This window comes from Pelophylax lessonae, assembly GCF_965119305.1.
Source record: "Pelophylax lessonae genome assembly, chromosome: 13".
NCBI lineage: Eukaryota > Metazoa > Chordata > Amphibia > Anura > Ranidae > Pelophylax > Pelophylax lessonae.
Window position 1 is genome coordinate 40,099,594 of NC_138780.1, and position 20,647 is coordinate 40,120,240.

Consider the following 20,647-nt stretch of genomic DNA (forward strand, 5'->3'; position numbering starts at 1 on the left):
TATGGAGACGCAGTGTGCTCAGATGAAAAGTAAACCCAAAATGGGGGAGATGCTGAAACAACGGAGCTTTGCAGCTCAACAAAAGGCTCATCAAGAGAGCATGGCAGGCTGGAAACAGAGACGCCAGCAGCCAATGGAGGCCATCGGTTTGGAGGAAACCGAGTATGTGTGCAGGGCTGAGTTGGATGCCTTGCAACGGAAAATGGAAGAAAAGGAACAAGCCTTGGAATTGCTTAAAATGGAGCATAGAAACTTGCAGGAAATGAATGAACTACTCAAGTCTCATGTGTTACAGTGGGAAGAATCCACTGCTCTTCTTTTGGTCGAGTTGCAAAAATGTCAAGACACTATAAAGGAGAAAGATACCATCCTCATGGAAAAGGAAATTGAAATTCAGACTTTGCAGAAGCAAAGTATGTGTGAAATGTTGGAGTTGCGTAATCAGCTGGAAAAAAAGTCTTCAGTGTTTGGAAGTTACAAAAATAGACCTGCAGGAGTCGCAGGAACAGAATGTTGCTCTGAAAGCGACATTGTCTCTCAGCGACAACGAGAAAAGTGAAAGAGAGGCTAAATTACTGAGTACTGTGTATGAGCTCACCACTTTGAGCAATGTGGTAGATGAATTACGTGCAGACTGTGAAAGTTGGAAAGGTGAAGCCCAACGTTTCCAGCAGCAGTTAAAGGAGAAAGAAGCCTGTGTGGCAGAATTACAGTCTCATTCCCAGAAACTAGCCAATGAGGTGAAGGCTCTTATGCAGGGAAAAGAAGATTGTGAACATAAGAGGGAAAAAGTAGAGGCACAGCTTCTGGAATCGCAAGTCAAGGTGTCAGAAGGTGACCGATTGTGTGCTAAGCTGTCAGAGAAGGCAAACCGACTGCAGGTTGAGTTGGACAATGTTACAAATCAGCTTTCTCAAGCAGACAGAAAATCTAGAGAAATTGCGGAAGATTTTTCTATCTTGGAATCGCAGCTGCAAGACACGCAGGAACTCTTACAGGAAGAGAGGTGTCAAAGGCTGAGTTTTAGCACAAAGCTCAAACAAATGGAAGATGAGAAAAATGGCTTCCTGGAACAATTAAAAGAGGAGGCGGAAGCAAAGAAAAACCTATCAGAGCAAGTCGCAACATTGCAAGCTCAGATAGCGGTTATGAAAAAACGCATGGAAGAAAGCGTTGGTTCATTACAGTGTGTTGAAGATGTGAAAAAGAAGTTTGATCAGATGCTTGGTGAAGAGAAGAATGTGTCTGCAAAATATGCAGAAGAACGCGCACGTGCAGAAACGGAGGCGCGTGATAACGAGAGCAAAGCCCTGTTCTTGGCTCGCTCTTTGGAGGAAGCTCTAGAGTGTAAGGCTGAACTAGAAAGTGTTAAACAGCTGCGTACAGAAATGGAAGAATTGGTCAGCTCCAAGGATGATGTTGTGAAAAGCGTTCAGGAGCTAGAAAAGTCTAAGCGAGCCTTAGAACAGCAACTAGAAGAGATGAAGATTCCGTTGCAGGAACTGGAAGAGGAATTCCAGGCAACAGAGGATCTGTCCCAAAGAGGGGATAGTGTGCCTGATGCAGTTTTTAAAAGGATCAGTGTTTTGGGGTCTGTCCTGAGTGAGCCTCAGAAATGTGACGACATGTGGCTTGAATCACCCCTTTGGAATAAACCGTTCCTTCAAAAACTTCAAGCATTGGAAAATGTATCATTAGAACTTCAGCAAACAAAGGAGCTGAGTAAGAAATGTGATGATTTCTCAGTTCAGGCTGAAAACCTAGTGGAGAAAACTAAGGCTGTTGGTGAAAACGTGAAGCAAATGAATAAGTGCCTTTCAGGGAGTGTTTCCAAAATGGAACTGGTGAAAGACGGGTGGCAGAAGTTTGATCGTGATCTTGAGATGCATTCCATGTGGAATTCAGATAGAGAAAAGGAACTAGGTGACCTTGAGCGGTCAAATAGTTCAGCAGAAAGTGCATTGAAGAAACCTGTAAAAGAATGTGTTGCAGTTCCATGCTTCTTCACTGATGCAGAGAGGAGGTCTATAATGGATACCACCCAGATCGCTGGGTTCAACTGTGTTGTTGCCTTTAACCCCGATGTTGGTGGAAGGAAAGTTGATGATGTTCTGGTTGGCTACTTCTGTGAAGAGTTTGGCAAGAAATATAAACTGAATATCAAATCAAATAGTAGGCCTTTACTGCGACTCGCTCAGGAGGGCGAAAAGTTTAAGAAGTTGATGAGTGCAAATGCTTCAGATCTGCCTATGAATATGAAATGTTTGAATGATATTGATATCTCTGGGAAAAGGAACAGGGGTCACTTTGAAGAAATGTGTGACAGCCTGTTGTCTCAATTGGAAAATCCTCTGCACAGCATCTTAGAGCAAGCAAAGCTCAAGAAGGAAGATCATTCCCTTTTACAACAAAAAGTCAATGATTGTGTACAGATGTATGGAGAGGCAACTCAAGTCACAGAGGGATGTCAAGAGTCCCTACTTGGAACAAAGCTTAGTGAAGCAAAGGTTCTCAAAGTTTTGTGGAAAACATTTATGGATTGCAGAGAGAGGCGTCTTAAGAATGTTGAAGACATTAAGACTAGCCCAATTGAGTTGCCTATGGATCACGGTCCTCCATGGTGGATTGGACAGACGGTTATGAGGGACAAGCTGTCTGACATTTATGAGAAAGCTGTCAATGAAGATGACAGAAACGAGAAGGAGCAAAATGATGCCAAAAATGCAGTTGAAGAATGTGTATATGAGATGAGAGACAAACTGTGTGGCATTTATGAGAAATCTGTCAATGAAGATGACAAAACAGTTTCATCCGGAAGCTTGAGGATAATAGGAGGCTTATCAGTGAGTCAGCAGTGCCTGACACATGCGTGCCTGGAAATATGTGTCCCAACCCTAGGGTTGAAACAAGAGGGGGGGGTATGTGACAGGAAGTCAGGTAAATCTGGGAATGTAGTCACTGAGAGGAGACACATTCCCACCTGCTTTGAAAGTTCACTGATACTATAGGGTGTTGGCTGCAGAGAGAGCCAGCAGGAAGTTGAAAACCATTCAGCTGTTCAGAATGAGGAGATCAAGGACTCTATAATTTGTCCAGAGAAAATCTATTGAGTGCTGCCTCCTGTCGCCGTGTAGGCTGGGAGAGGAGGACAGACATACGTGTACCTCCCGACGCCGTGTGGGCATGGGAGAAGGACTGCTGCCGCCTGTCGCCGTGTGGGCTGGGAGAGGGGGACAGTCGGATGTGTGCCTCCCGACAAGCTGGTGAGCATGGGAGAAGACCCCCTAAAGCGATGTGAAGCTAAGGAGGGTAACCACGAGTGAAGACGTCTCAAAGGTGAGAAGACAAAGTGTTCCATGTGAAGAGTGTGAAGAGTAAAGGGACCTGTTAAATGAACTGTGTTCAATATGAAGAATCTGAAGAGTAAAGGATCCTGTTATAAATGAACATGTGCTGTGTGAAAGAAAACAAAGGGACATGTTCAATGGACAATGTTTGTGCTGAGTGAAAAGCAAACAAATGGACATTTGAGTGTCTGCTGTAGGATTAGCAGTGTCGGCCCAACAGTAGGTTGGAAAGACTTCTTAGGTAGGTTCCAGCGTGAGAAGGTAGCCGCCCACAGAGGCAAGGATTTATTTTGTCTTTTATTTTATTTTGGCTGTTTTGATGCTTGCAATTGTGTTAAGTAAATTGCATGAATAAATCAGTCTTGTTTTCAACCTCTAATCGGCTATCTCTCTGTGAAAACGCACCCCCAAAGGGGTCACCCATACGCCTACCACCGAGCTAATCCCTTACAATATATATATATATATAATATATATATATATATATATATATATATATATATATATATATATATATATGTGTGTGTGCATATATATATATATATATATATATATATATATATATATATATATATATATATATATATATATGTATATATATATATATATATACCTCCAAAGACACCCAAAAAATGCCCAATAAACGCCTGAAACAAAAACGCCCAGGTGTGAAAGGAGCGTAACCCCATCCCTGCGATACTGAAATTCTAAGAAAAATTATCTTTTTTTTCTGGTTCTGGACATGCTACAGAGCTGAAACTTCACAGGTGCACTTTGTAGACCCCCCAGATACTAAATCCAAAGAAATCTCTTTTTTTTTTCTTTTTCAATAATTTCTTCAATAATTGGCTCTCTATCAAAAACGACAATTTTTAAGAACTTTTTTTTGTGTGATTAATAGTCCCTGGGGCATGACCCAGAACCCTAGGCACTTTTTAGGGGCATTTATTGGGTTTTAGGGCTTAAAAATGGTGTTTTTTGATTCCAGAAGTTCGGGTCCCATTGATTTCAATGGGGTTCTGGAATCCGAACCGAACTTTCGGGAAATTCGGGTGTTCTGGTCGAACCAAACTTTTCAAAAGTTCGATCATCCCTAATTATTGCTAGAGGCTTTAGCAGCTGACAATAATCACATGAAAAGTCCAACATGCTGGTTTTACCCAAGTTGATCGATTGATCAACTTGGGTACAATCAGCCTGCCCATACATGGTTTGAATCTTGGCCAGTCCCTGAGGAACCAGCTGAGATTCGAACCATCTATGGCCCGCTTTAGGCGGCAGTATTATTTCCCTTGAAACTACTTTAATATATGCATGTGGAGTAGGGAAGGTAGAGGTGGAGGATAGGGGGCGTTCTATAGTCCAGCAGGCAGGTCTGACAACACCAGTTGGAATTTCAGTGCAGCAAACACACTGTGTTGCCAACCCGATCAAGAAATCATGAGCCCCCTGGATTTATGGCAGGTCTTCTGTACTTGCAGCATTTCTAAAAGGCTAAAACATGTGGATATGTGCATGTATTTAACCACTTTACCCCCGCTCACATTGCTGCTACTGCGGCAATGTGGCTCATTATCGTCCAGCGACGTAGACCTACATTGCTTGAATCCTCCCCTTGTGGGCGCCGCTGTATTCAGTTACAGCGGGAGTCGGGCCAGGGGAGGAGCGGCGGTGATCACCGCCGCTCTTCCCCGATCGTCGGGGATCTTGTGTGGAGATCCGCCCGCTTGTGTAAACAAAGCGGGCGGATCTCCTATGTAACAGGCAGGGTCAGATTGCAGGGTTCAGCATAGCTGAACCTGCGATCTGTCCCTGTGTCACTCAGTCCCCTCCCCCCACACACGTCAGTAAGCACCAGGCATACATTAACCCCTCCCTCTCCAATAAAAATTAACCCCTTCCCTGCCAGTGTCATTTTTACAGTAACAGCGCATATGTATAGCACTAATTACTGTAGTAATGTCACTGGTACCCCAAAAAGTGTCATAAATGTCAGTCAAGGGCCCGATCTGTCTGCCGCAATGTCGTAGTCCCGCAAAAAAAAATCGCAGATCGCCGCCATTACTCGTTAAAAAAAACACCAAAAAAAACCCACTAAATCTTTTAGTAAACGCAATAACTTTTGCGCAAACCAATCAAAATACACTTATTGCTTTTTTTTTTACCAAAAATATGTAGCAGAAAACAAATTGGCCTAAAATGATAAAAATTTTTGATTTTTACATTTTTTTGGGGGGGGATTTCATATAAAAAAATGTGAAAAATATTGTTATTTTTTCAAAATTGCCGCTCTTTTTTTGTTTATAGCGCAAAAAGTAAAAATCGCACAGGTGATCAAATACCACCAAAAGAAAGCTCTATTTGTGGGGAAAAAAGGACGTAAATTTCGTTTGGGTACAGCGTTGCAAGACCGCGCAATTGTCCGTTAAAGTAACGCAGTGCCAAATCGCAAAATATGGCCTGGTCAGGAATGGGGTAAAACCTTCCGGTCATAAAGCGGTTAAAAATATGCTCATTGGGAATTTTTTTGTCAAAGACATGTAGCTAAATACATTTTGGCCTAAATATATGACAAAAATTGAATACATTGGATATTTTTTAACTGTCAAAGTAGAAAATATTGTTATTTTTTCAAAATTGTCGCTTTTTTTAATTAATATCGCAAAAAATGAAAATCGCACAGGTGATCAAATACCACCAAAAGAAACTCTATTTGTGGGGAAAAAAAAGGACGTAAATTTCGTTTGGTTACGGCGTTGCATGACCGCGCAATTGTCAGTTAAAGTCGCACAGTGCCGAATCGCAAAAAGTGGCCCAGACGTAAGACAGCAAAATCCTCCGGTGGTAAAGTGGTTAAAAGAGGTACCAAAAATATTTTTTTGCCCTCCTGTAGACTTTAACTTTGTCTCCTTTTTTTTTCTAGACCAATTCTCAATGGCAAGGTGGCTGAAGGATTACTTACATTTTGGGAGCAAGAAGTCTCCACCACAGCCTCCAAAGCCCGACTACACAGAGAGTGAAATTCTTCGTGCCTACAGAGCTCAGAAGAACCTGGATTTTGAAGATCCTTATGAGGAGAAGAACAGTGACAAAGGACTGTTGGGTTCTCCATCCAGGATTGATGATTTGCAACTCATCGTATCTCCTAGACACCGTCTTATCAAGGTGGAGCCATCAGAATATAAGAGGAGGCCTCATCTAGGTTCAGAAGAAGAGCCTGGAGGAAAGGTCAGATGCTGATTAGGACAGGGGTTGGTCAACAGTCATTTCAAATGGCAAAAATGTTTGGTAAAAACTTTGGGTAACGAAAGGATTGCTAAGAAAAAAATTACCTACTGTTTCCTTACTGATGAATAGAATTGAACTCAAAATGACACATATATGTTTAAGGACTTATGTAGTATATATTGATGTAAATGGTGTATTTACAGGAAAATCCTATTTTATATGTGTTTTATTGTTCATGTCATAGGCCAGTGAAGTCAGTGACTACTCAAACCCCTTTGATATGAAGAATAAATGTATTTTTGATCATGAAGAAATGGAAGATACAAGTTACATGGAACCGTATGACGATCAGAGACCTCTGGGAGGTAAAATATTTACTGTGTATTAATTCACTTCAGATCTTTTTTTTTTTTTTTGTCCCAAAGATCTTTTAACCACTTCAGCCCCGGAAGGTTTTACCCCCTTAATGACCAGGCCATTTTTTGCGATTCGGGACTGCGTTACTTTAACGAAAAATTGCGCGTTCGTGCAACCCAAATATGATAGATGTCCCTTTTCCCCCACAAACAGAGCTTTCTTTTGGTGGTATTTGATCACCTCTGTGGATTTTAGATTTTGCGCTATAAACAAAAAAAGAGCAACAATTTTGAAAAAAAAAAAAAAAACGCTCCATATTTTACTTTCGGCTATAAAACATTCCCAATAAAATTTTTTAAAAAAATTTAATTTTTTTTATCAGTTTAGGCCAATTTGTATTCTGCTACATATTTTGTGTTAAAAAAAAAATCCCAAAAAGCGTATTTTAACCACTTAAGCCCCGGAAGATTTTACCCCCTTCCTGACCAGGGTCTATTTTGCGATTCGGCACTGCGTGATTTCAACGGACAATTGTGCGGTCGTGCGACGCTGTACCTAAACTAATTTGACGTCCTTTTTTTCCCACAAACAGAGCTTTCTTTTGGTGGTATTTGATCAACTATGCGATTTTTACTTTTTGCGCTAAAAACAAAAAAAGAGCGTTTATTTTGAAAAAATAACAATATTTTTCACATTTTTTTATATGAAATTCCCCCCCCCCCCAAAAAAATGTAAAAATCAAATTTTTTTAAAATTTTTGGCCAATTTGTTTTCTGCTACATATGTATGGTAAAAAAAATCACGATAAGCGTATTTTTGATTGGTTTGCGCAAAAGTTATTGCGTTTACTAACTACGGGAAAGATTTCTGTCATTTTTGTTTTTTTTTTTTTAACGTGTAATGGCGGCGATCTGCGATTTTTTTTTGCGGGCCTGCGACATTGCGGCGGACAGATCGAACCCTTGACTGACATTTTTGACACTTTTGGGGGTACCAGTGACATTAATGCAGTAATCAGTGCTATAAATATGCACTGTTACTGTAAAAATGACACTGGCAGGGAAGGGGTTAATTTTATTGGAGAGGGAGGGGTTAATGTATGCCTGGTGCTTACTGACGTGTGGGGGGGGGAGGTGACTGAGTGACACAGGGACAGATCGGATGTTCAACTATGCTGAACACTCCGATCTGTCACTCCCTGTCACTATGCAGATCTCCAGACTAGATCCCCGACGATCGGGTAAGAGCAGCGGCGATCGCCGCTGCTCCTCCCCTGGCCCGACTCCCGCTGTGAATGAAAACAGCGGGAGCGAGCCTCCGAGCGCCGCCTACAGGGGGAGGAGTCCAGCGACGCATTCTGCTACATATTTTTGGTAAAAGAAAATCCCCAAAAGCGTATTTTAGTTGGTTTGTGCAAAAGTTATAGCGTTTACAAACTACGGGATAGATTTTTGGAATTTTTATTTATTTTTTTCGTTTTTATTAGTAATGGCGGCGATCAGCGTTTTTTTTAGCAGGACTGCGACAGATCAGGCCCCTAACTGACATTTTGACACTTTTTGGGGACCAGTGACATTAATACAGTAATCAGTGCTAAAAATATGCACTGTTACTGTATAAAGGACACTGGCAGGGAAGGGGTTAACACTAGTGGGTGATCAAAGGGGTAATGTGTACCTAAATATGCTTACTGACTGTGTGGGGGATGGGCTCTGTGACAGGCACAGAGAGATTGGGGTTTCAGCTTAGCTACACTGTAATCATAAATCTGCAGCAACTGCGTGACGCTATCATGTCACTATGGAGCAAAATCTCCGAGGAATGTTTCCAACACCTTGTTCAATCTTTGTCACAAAGAATTATGGTAGCTCTGAAGGCAAAGGGGGTCCAACCTGGTACTACTGTAGCAAGGTGTACCCAAAAAAGAGTGAGTGTATGTGCTAACATATAAATACATTCTATTTTTATTTTAACCCAAGTCTTGGCTATAGTGGAAGTTAACTAGTAGAGTATGTATGAATTGTACTAATTGTAGTAATTCTATATTTGCAGCCCCTCTGTTACAAAAGATCCATAGTCAAAAAAATAAAAATAAAAAAAATCCTTTTTATACTGTAAATAAAAGAGCCAAAACTATTTATATCTTTAATTATAATTCATGGGGGTTCTTCAAATGTATTTTCGTTTCTGAAGTTTAGAGAGCTTCCAATCTACATATTATCTCCCAGCAGACACAGAATCATTTGTTGTTGGTGGGGGGAGGCATGCGGTGTCATTGCTGGCTCACATCCCATTGTATCATCATGACTAATACATGACAAAGAAAGGAACCTTCCTATTGACTTACTAGAGAAAATACCAGTCCTTGATTCGGGCATGGTTAGAATGACCTTCTGAAGAGCAGTGGTTCTATTCTACAGGAAGGCTCAAAAGTCTACATACATAGGAAAAATGAACAAACTCATATTATATTTTGTTTTATCAAATTATTATTTTATTTATTATTTTATTATACGTTATATTGTTATATAATATATTTTATTGTTATATAATATATAAGAATATATATATATATATATATATTATATTTTATTCTATAAAATTATTTTATTTATTATTTTATTATATTGTTATATTATATATATATATATATATATATATATATATATATATATATATATATATATATATATATATATATATATATATATTTTATAAAATTATTTTATTTATTATATTATATATATATATATATATATATATATATATATATATATATATTTATATATATTTTATATATATATTATATTTTATTTTATAAATATTATTATTTTAATATTTTATTTATTATTTTATTATATATTATATTGTTATATAATATATTTTATTGTTATATAATATATAAAATATATTTTATATATATATATATATATATATATATATATATTATATTTTATTTTATTTATTATTTTATTATATATTATATTGTTATATAATATATTTTATTGTTATATATATATATATATATATATATATATATATATATATATATATATATATATATATTTTATTCTATAAAATTATTTTATTATATATTATATATATATATATATATATATATATATATATATATATATATATATTGTTTTGTAAAATTATTTTATTTATTATTTTAATATTTTATTTATTTTATTATTTATTAAAATATATTTTATATATTATATTTATTATTTTATTATATATTATATTTTTATATTATATATTTTATTGTTATATAATATATATAACAATAAAATATATAATGAAACCTGATTTAATACATCTAGGATTCAATTCAAATAGCAGACCTTGAGAAATTTTAAAGTGATTGTAAAGTTATTTTTTTCTTAATAGTAAACATGTCATAGTTACCTGCTCTGTGCAATGGTTTTGCACAGAGCACCCCTGATCCTCTTCTTCTAGGGTCCCCGCGGGTAATCCTCCTCTTCTAGAGTCCCTGCCGGTGATCCTCCCCTTCTAGGGTTCCCGCCAGTGATCCTCCCCTTCTAGGGTTCCCGCCAGTGATCCTCCTCTTCTAGGGTCCCCGCCGGTGATCCTCCTCTTCTAGGGTCCCTGCCGGTGATCCTCCCCTTCTAGGGTCCCCGCCAGTGATCCTCCTCTTCTAGGGTCCCCGCCAGTGATCCTCCTCTTCTAGGGTCCCTGCCGGTGATCCTCCTCTTCTAGGGTCCCTGTCGGTGATCCTCCTCTTCTAGGGTCCCGCCGGTGATCCTCCTCTTCTAGGGTCCCTGCTGGTGATCCTCCTCTTCTAGGGTCCCTGTCGGTGATCCTCCTCTTCTAGGGTCCCTGTCGGTGATCCTCCTCTTCTAGGGTCCCCGCCGGTGATCCTCCTCTTCTAGGGTCCCCGCCGGTGATCCTCCTCTTCTAGGGTCCCCGCAGGTGATCCTCCTCTTCGAGGGTCCCCGCAGGTGATCCTGCTCTTCTAGGGTCCCCGCCGGTGATCCTCCCCTTCTGGGGTCCCCGCCGGTGATCCTCCTCTTCTGGGGTCCCCGCCAGTGATCCTCCTCTTCTGGGGTCCCCACCAGTGATCCTCCTCTTCTAGGATCCCCGCCGGTGATCCTCCTCTTCTAGGGTCCCCGCCGGTGATCCTGCTCTTCTAGGGTCCCCGCCGGTGATCCTCCTCTTCTGGGGTCCCCGCCGGTGATCCTCCTCTTCTGGGGTCCCCACCGGTGATCCTCCTCTTCTAGGATCCCCGCCAGTGGTCCTCCTCTTCTAGGGTCCCCGCCGGTGATCCTCCTCTTCTGGGGTCCCCGCCGGTGGTCCTCCTCTTCTAGGATCCCCGCCGGTGGTCCTCCTCTTCTAGGGTCCCCGCCGGTGATCCTCCTGTTTTGTGTGTCACTGTAGGAAGTTGCTTCCTATGGTGGTACACATGCAGGCTCGATCCAGAGCTGCGCTCTGTGTGTCCATTGGCACACCCAGTGCAGATCAGCCCCCCCCCCCCCTGCTCCCTTTGTTACTTGATTTGGTTATCAGTAGCAGGATGGCCAATGGCTCTCACTGCTCCAGTGAGGAGAGAGAGCAGTGCCGCTGCCTTCAGGCACAGCGCTAGACCGAGATGGGGGCTAAGTATTTAGCGGAGCTGGGGGGGGGGGGGAGCTGACAATAGAAGGTTCTTTACCCTAATACAGAGAATGCAATAGGGTAAAAAATCCTTCAGCCTCTACCATCCCTTTCAGGGCTTTCTAATCAAATTAGTCAAATCAATGATGGCAAGAAAGAATGTTTTGACGAACAATTTTGCTACGAACGTTCAAAAAAAAAATCGAATTATGTATGGCCACCTTAAAAGCACATGGGCGATCTTTAGGCTTCATTCACACATTGCCACTATGAAAAAGTGAGCAGAATTACGCGTTTCTGCCCGCTTTTTCAGAAATGTGGCAACGTGCTTGCGGTGGCATTATTTATTAATGGCAACCCAAAATCACTGTGATTTTGCCACGCCTGGCTCAATGCCAAAATTTGGCACGTGAGCTTCTTTGGTGTAATTGTTCACAAAAGAGGAGAATGGCGAAAATAACAGTAAACACTAAACGATTGAAAAACGAAAGTTCTTTTTAACCAATTGCCGACTGCCCGCCGCATATATACTGAAGCAGGCTGGCTCGGCTTTGTGAATCGACGTATGGGTTCAGCGGTTCGCGGGAGTTGTGCTGGGGGGGCGAGGGGATGCATGGGACCGGCGGCCGCAATTGGCGCTGGGCACCCGTGATCGCTCCCTGCTGAGAGAGAAGGACGGTCAGCTGTTGTAAACACAGCTGACCGTTGTTCTCTCTGGAATGATCATAGAGCTCCTGTGATCCTTCTATGTAGGAACACAGGTCTCTATGGTCATTTCACAAGCCCCGCCCCATACAGTTAGAAAACACTCCTCTAGGATCACACTTAACCCTTTGATCAGCACTGTGTTAACCCCTTCCCTGCCAGTGTCATTATTACAGTAACAGTGCATATTTTTAGCACTGATTACTGGTCCCCCCCAAAAGTGTCAAAAATGTCAGTTAGGGGTCCGATCTGTCCGCCGCAATGTCGCAGTCCCGCAAAAAATCGCAGATTGCCGCCATTACTAGTAAAAAAAAAAAAAAAATAAAAATTACATCAATCTTTTACCTAGTTTGTAGACGTGATAACCTTTGTGCAAACCAATCAAAATACGCTTATTGCAATTTTTTTTACCAAAAATATGTAGCGGAAAACAAATTGGCCTAAAAGGTTGAAAAATTGTGATTTTTTTTTTTTTTTTTAGGAATGTTATATAGCAGAATGTGAAAAAAAATTTTTTTTTCAGAATTGTCGCTCTTCTTTTTGTTTATAGCGCAAAAAATAAAAAGCGCACAGGTGATCAAATACCACCAAAAGAAAGCTATATGTGTGGGGAAAAAAAGCACATCAATTTTATTTGGGTACAGCGTCGTACGACTGTGCAATTTTCCGTTAAAATAGCGCAGTGCCTAATCGCAAAAAATGGCCTGGTCATTAAGGGGGCAAATCCTTGCGGTCCAGAACTGGTTAAAAAAGTGTCCATAATATAAAATCGATAGTCCTTCAGAAGTATATCATACTAGGGGCAGATCCCCATTGAGTTAAAACAAATCTCTGACAAGACAAGAAGGAACAAACAGGGGGTGCCAGCCTAGGTGTAGTACAGGGGTGTCAAACTCAACTACATCGAGGGCCACATCAGCATTATAATTGCCCTTAAAGGGCAGGTTGTATCTGTAATACTAGATGTCCAGAGTATCCCACCCCCCTACATCATATGTCATGGGTCCCGCCCTACCCTCCCTTACATCAAAGTGCACCCCCTTACCCTGTGTTGGTGCTGGGAAGAAGCTGGGGTCTGAGCAGGGAAGCAGAAACTGCAGGGTCTTTGAGGAGGCCCAAAGGAGCTCTAGAAGTTATGGTGCCAGCTGATTGGAAAAAAGCCAACGTGGTACCAATATTTAAAAAGGGGCCGAGATATATCCCGGGTAACTATAGGCCGGTCAGCCTAACATCTGTAGTCTGCAAGATTTTGGAGGGGATGTTAAGGGACCACATACAAGACTTTAGTAATGAAAACGGTATTATAAGTAGTAATCAGCATGGATTCATGAAAAATCGTTCTTGCCAAACCAATCTATTAACCTTCTACGATGAAGTGAGCTGCCACCTAGATAAAGGGAAGCCTGTGGATGTGGTGTATCTGGACTTTGCAAAGGCCTTTGACACCGTTCCCCACAAACGCTTACTGTACAAACTAAGGAAGGTAGGTATGGACCATAAGGTGAGTACCTGGATAGAGAACTGGCTCCAGGGGAGAGTACAGAGGGTGGTGATTAATGGGGAGTACTTGGATTGGGCGGGTGTGGAAAGTGGGGTCCCCCAGGGTTCTGTCCTGGGACCAATCCTGTTTAATTTATTCATAAATGATCTAGAGGAGGGGATATCTAGTACAATCTCAGTATTTGCAGATGATACTAAACTAAGCATGCCAATATCTTCTATGCGGGATGTGGAAACCTTACAAGCAGACCTGAACAAAATAACGGGGTGGGCAACTACATGGCAGATGAGGTTTAATGTTGAAAAATGTAAAGTAATGCACTTGGGGGCCAGAAACCAGAAATCAAGCTACTCACTAGGGGGGAACCTCTGGGTGAGTCTAGGATGGAAAGGGACTTGGGGGTACTGGTAGACAACAGGCTTGGCAGTGGCATGCAATGCCAAGCCGCTGCAAGCAAAGCCAACAGAATACTGGGATGTATAAAAAAGGGGATTCCCTCCAGAAATAAAGAGATTATTCTCCCACTCTACAAGACTCTGGTCCGGCCACATCTGGAGTATGCTGTCCAGTTCTGGGCACCGGTCCTCAGGAAGGATGTGCTGGAATTGGAAAGAGTCCAGAGAAGGGCAACAAAAATAATTAGGGGAATGGAGGACATCAGCTATGAGGAAAGACTACAAGCACTGAACCTATTCTCTCTGGAGAAGAGACGATTGAGGGGGGATATGATGTCAATGTACAAATACTGTACTGGCGACCCTAAGGAACAAACTATTCAGAGAAAGGGAATACAATAAGACACGTGGCCACTCACTAAAACTAGAGGAAAGGCGGTTTAACCTTAAAATGCGTAAGGGGTTCTTCACTGTTAGAGCAGTAAGGATGTGGAATTCTCTTCCACAAGCAGTCGTATCAGCAGGGAGCATCGATAGTTTCAAAAAACTATTAGATGGGCACCTTGGAGACCACAACATACAGGGGTATACAATGTACGGTTAAAAGCAAACACACACATCATAGGTTGAACTGGATGGACTAATGTCTTTTTTCAACCTCACTAACTATGTAACTATGTAAGAAGTGCGAGGGCCACATGGAATGGTCTGAAGGGCCGGATTCGGCCCGCGGGCCTTGTGTTGGACATATGTGGTGTAGTAGTTTAAAACACAAGTTTATTTAAAAAATTGAATGGCTACTCACAAAGGTAGGACTATGTCAGGCATGTCTCCAATAAAAGTATCTGGGTCAGATGGTGATGTCCCCGTAACATTTTTTAAATACAGTGTATGTTGCAATCAGAGAGACCACATTTATGTATAAAAAGTAACTTATACGAGCAAAACAAATTGAAATAGGTTATTTGTTGTGTAAAAATCACTACTTCCCACCATAAAATGGAATATAGAGAAATCATCATGGTCAGTTCTGGTCCAGTATGGACATATCAGGCTCCAGAGTGGCTTACCACCTGGGACAGATGCCGGGGACATCACCATCTGACCCAGATACTTTTATTTAAGATATGCCCGACGTAGTCCTACCTTTGTGAGTAGCCAATACATTGTTTAAAATAAACTTGTGTTTTAAACTACTACACGTAGGTTGGCACCCCTGTTTGTTCCCTCTTTGGTGCATTTGTTTCAAATAGGGCAAGCCGTTCAAGTGAATGGGCTGCCCAGTGTGCTACACACATAAGCGCATCTTCCTGGTACGTGAAGTGTAAATGATATGAAATCACCAGATTTCAATTAATGAAATCGCCAAATATGTTTTATTTGTAGTAGTCACCGATAGTGTCACATTTGGAATCATTGGCTCCCTATGGTGCGAGGCACACAATTAGCATGTAGTAGTGATTAATCGCACATGTGCCACTACATGCTACTTGTGTACTTCACTTCATAGGAAGCCAATTATTTCAAATGCATTGCGAATTTTCCTTGCTTCTACTGATTATTTTCTCCAGCCAGGGCCAGCCCTGCCATGACAACTGCAAAAGAAGGGCGCACCGACCTCGTGCATTACCACTAAAAAAGGTTTATTGTAATCCAAAGACAACATACATTATACTGACAAACGAGAGAGGATATACTGTAGCACATAAAAGATACTGGAACCGGTTATCTCTAATGCCTCGTTTCCACTGAGCGGATCAGTTCGGTACGGTACGATATTTTGAGTGTTTCCATTATGAAAGTGGCCCATACAACTGAACCAAACCGCACCATTCCTGGCCCTCCTTCAGATGTAGGGCCATAGGAAATGGTACGGTACGGTAAGGGCAGAGCTACTGGCGTGACACCAGGGGCGTAACTACAGGGGTTGCAGGGGTTGCAATTTCAACCGGGCCCCATGCTCCAGGGGGCCCGTGCAGCTCCACTGTATACCTGGATAGGAGGGGCGGCGGAGCAGCATGTAGAGAAATCATTGTCCTCCTTTTTCCTCCTGTAGCTGCGTCACACGATACATTCCACTGATTGGCGGACAGGAAAACGTCAATGCTCACGTCAAACGAAAAGCTCAGTCCAGATAATAGTCCAGGCTTGCAGTGGAAACGCTCACCTGAATAGGCTGGACCATTATATCCCTTCAAACTGTACCGACCCGAACCATTCCGCTCAGTGGAAACGAGGCATAAGGTAACCAGGGAACCCCTGTACTGGATGTTATGCTGGTGTCAGCAACTATATGGCTGGGCTGATGCGTTTTCGAGGGAGGACCCTCTTCCTCAGAGCCAAAAAGTGCTATTGCATTGCAAATTTTCCTTGCTTCTACCAATTATTTTCTCCAGCCAAGGCCAGCCCTACCATGGGTCCAACTGGTTCAATTGGACCCAGGCAGCACTTGGAGATGGGCGGCAAAATGATTCCCAAGATTTTTTTTTCCAGCAGTTTTGTGTGTTATTAGTTTGCAGCGCATTATTGGCGGCATTTTTCCATCTCATACTGCCGCCCATAGTGCAAACTGATGAGTATGAGGAGTAGAGCTGCACGATTCTGGCAAAAATGAGAATCACGATTTTTTTGCTTGGAATAAAGATCACGATTCACTCACGATTCTCAGCACCACGTATATTTATACATTTATTTATTTTTATTTTTTTTAGGGATTACATTTTCTGCACATAACACTACCTTTTCAGCATTTTTACTTGTGAATTATCAATATAATAATAATTAATGAAATTATTATTTTCATTATAATATATATATATATATATATATATATATATATATATCTATATATAATACAATAAATAATATAATGAAAATAATAATTTCATTATTATTATATTGATAATTCACAAGTAAAAATGCTGAAAAGGTAGTGTTATGTGCAGAAAATGTAATCCCTAAAAAAAATAAAAATAAAAAAAATAAATAAATGTATATTATAATGAAATGAAATATATATATATAATTCATTCATTACAATATACATTTAATTATTTATTTTTTAGGGTTTTCCCCTCTCTCCCCCCCTCCTCTGTCCTTGATTACCTCATGGAAAGCTCATCATGCCATAATTTTCTCGGACCCGTGAACAAATAGGACCTCATCACTTCCGGGGACAGAGCAGGCGGGGCTGAGGTGGGACGGAAGACACCGTCGCGTCATCTGCAGACTTGAATTGAGGAGGCGTGACGGAGGTGCGGCCTGCCGCGTCATCTGCAGAGTGCTCAATGGAGGAGGCGTGACGGAGGTGCGACCCGCCGCGTCATAGAGGAGGAGTGACGGAGGTGCGGCCGTGAAATAACCCCACCCCCAGAGTCGCCGATATTCGTGATGGAGATCGCATAGGGGGGTGGATCGAGATCACGATCCCAGAACGATTAATCGTACAGCTCTAATGAGGAGGCGGAGTGTCTCTTCAGGGGAGAGTCCCTCACGTGATCATGGTGTGCGCAATGACGTCAGACATCAGCGCACTCCATCTCACACAGGGCAGGCTGGATCTTCTAGGGCGGTGGGCACGGTGGACACAGGAGTGACAGGAGGACTGAGGACTGGTGGTGAGTTATGGAAAAAGATAACAGTATATATATATATAATATTTTCTACATTTTATATTTATATAAAATAATGGATGTAAGGGGCCTTTTGTTGGGCGTGATTTTTTTTTTTTGGGGGGGGGGCAGCATTTCATTCTTGGACCCAGGCAGCACAATGTCTTGGGCCAGCCCTGTCTCTGGTGGTCACGCTACAAAAAATCCTCCGTGTGGTTATAGCCTTGGGTTAACCGAGAGAAATGTAATAGACTCTCCCATAAATTGTGTGGATGGAGGAATTTCTGATGCTAACACCTATGGCTGCTTGAATCCCTGAATAGTTACTGAATCTGCTTGGATGCAGTCTCTGTTCGACCTTCAGTTTTCCACTCAGCTCCTTCCATTTTTCTATAAAAGATTGTTGACTTTGTCAAACCATGAGAGCCAACAAGGCCACCCATGGTTTGAACTTCAGCCGATTCCTCCTGAATTTGAGCTGTGCCAGCTTTACGCTATCACATGTGTATAGTAAGACCCTGTGACTAGTAGCTGATTTTTTTTTAAATAGAAAGGGTTTATTTTAGGCAATTTAGATGCAAATTGTGATGCAAATTGTGCTTAGTGGAATTCTGTAAACTTGATTGATATGCAGGCACCCTCAGAGGCTTTCATATGCTTTTCAACATCTTCCTGAGCCTTGAGCCTCATCGGTATGTCAACAGAGCTTGGCTGGGGTTGTGCAAACAATCTCTTTGCCCATTGAAGATGCAGCCATTAACTATTAGTGCACGCTCTGGTCTATTTTGCTGATTTTTGTTGTTTTATTTTGATTTGAACTATTTGCTAAAAGAGAAGTATCGCCAAAACATACTACTCATGTGGGTCACAGGAGCGCAATTACTTTTGTCCTGCTGTGACCCAGAGTCAGCTGCCCGCTATCAATTGACACCGCAGACCCGCTCCAGGCTAAGGAAGCATCCTGACAATATTGTCAAGATCCACCCTGCTGCCTGACAGCTGGCTCTGCCTTTCATCACACAGGTGAGAGTCAAAGCCAACCATGTAAATATGAAATGTGGCATTTTATTATTCTGTGCTTAGCCTAGTAGGTGAAGGTCTAGGCTGCCTTTTCATGTGCTTCCTATATGGTATTTCTCTTATTATTTTAAAAGCTTGTTGTCGGGATAGCTCAGTAGCTCAAGCTCAAATGTGTCAGAGTTGGATGCTTTCCTTATGATGTATTACATTTACATTTGTTAATCACTTAAGCCCCGGAAGATTTTACCCCCTTCCTGACCGGGGCCTATTTTGCGATTCTGCACTGCGTGACTTTAACGGACAATTGCGCGGTCGTGCGATGCTGTACCCAAATGAAATTGACGTCCTTTTTTTCCCACAAACAGAGATTTCTTTTGGTGGTATTTGATCACCTGTGCGATTTTTTGATCATGCGCTATAAACAAAAAAATAGCGACAATTTTGCAAAAATAACAATATTTTTTTACATTTTTTTTATATGAAATTCCCCCCCCCCCCCCAAAAATATAAAAATCAAAATTTTTTAACATTTGAGGCCAATTTGTTTTCTGCTACATATGTTTGGTAAAAAAAAAATCACAAAAAGCATATTTTGATTGGTTTGCGCAAAAGTTATTGTGTTTACTAACTAAGGGAAAGATTTTTGTCATTTTTATTTATTTTTTTTTTTTTAACGAGTAATGGCGGCGATCTGCAATTTTTTTTTTTTGCAGGACTGCGACATTGCGGCGGACAGATCGGACCCTTGACTGACATTTTTTACACTTTTGGGGGTACCAGTGACATTACTACAGTAATCAGTGCTATACATATGCACTGTTACTGTAAAAATGACACTGGGATGGAAGGGGTTAACTTTATTGGAGAGGGAGGGGTTAAGTGTGTCCCTAGGGGCGTGATTCTTACTGTCATTGGATGTGGCTTTGTGTGTAACAGCACAGATCAACGGTCCTACATAGCAGGACCGAGTGATCAGTGCTTTTACACAGGGGAGAATGACAGGCATCTTTGTTTACATTAGCCGCCTGCCTTTCTCCCTCTCCACCCGACGATCGGGAGTGACCGGCGGACATCGGGTTCGCCGGTCACACGCGCCGGCTTCTTCGGGTACGAGCGGGGGCGGGAGCGCGCCTCCAGCAGCGCGCGCTCGCCCTCTATTCGTTCCCAGGCTAGTGATGTACCGGTACGTCACTTTGCCTGGGAGGGGCTGACCGCCGCCGTATATAGTCGAGCGGCGGTCGGCAAGTGGTTAAACACACGTACAGGTGCATCTCCAAAAAAATAGAATATCATCAAAAAGTTAGCTTATTTCAGTGATTCAAATCAAAAAGTGAAACTCAAATATTATATAGATTCATTACACACAGAGAGATATATTTCAAGAATTTCTTTCTTTTAATTTTGACGATTGTGGCTCACAACTAGTGAAAAGCCGAAATTCACTACCATGTAGACTCATTGGGTCACACTCAAAACACATGTGAAGGCTTTCCAAGCCTTTAAATGGTCTCTCAGTCTGGTTCAGTAGGTTACACGATCATGGGGAAGACTGCTGACTTGACAGTTGTCCAGAAGACAGTCATTGACAACCTTCACATTGGGGGTAAGTCACCAAGGGTCATTTCCAAAGAAGCTGGCTGTTCACAGAGTGCTGTATCCAAGCTTATTCATGAAAAGTTGAGTGGAAGGAAAAAGTGTGGTAGAAAAAGGTGCACAAGCAATAGGGATAACTGCAGCTTTGAGAGGATTGTGACGCAAAGACCATTCAAGAGTTTGGGGGGAGATTCACAAGGAGTGGACTACGGCTGGTGTCTTTGCTTCAAGAGCCACAACACACACAGATGTATCCAGGACATGGGCTACAAC

At 41.7% G+C, this 20,647-nt stretch overlaps 1 protein-coding gene across 1 annotated transcript in view; it reads left to right on the top strand.

The window, feature by feature from the left end:
* The window catches only part of LOC309543319 (SH2 domain-containing adapter protein D-like), a 67,137-nt gene that overhangs the window by 25,886 nt on the left and 20,604 nt on the right, over positions 1-20,647 (top strand). Inside the window, exons 3-4 of the mRNA XM_082242777.1 lie at positions 6,271-6,575; positions 6,820-6,940. Coding sequence (XP_082098903.1) covers positions 6,282-6,575; positions 6,820-6,940 — 415 coding nt within the window. The 5' untranslated portion in view covers positions 6,271-6,281. The remainder of the gene's footprint in view (positions 1-6,270; positions 6,576-6,819; positions 6,941-20,647) is intronic.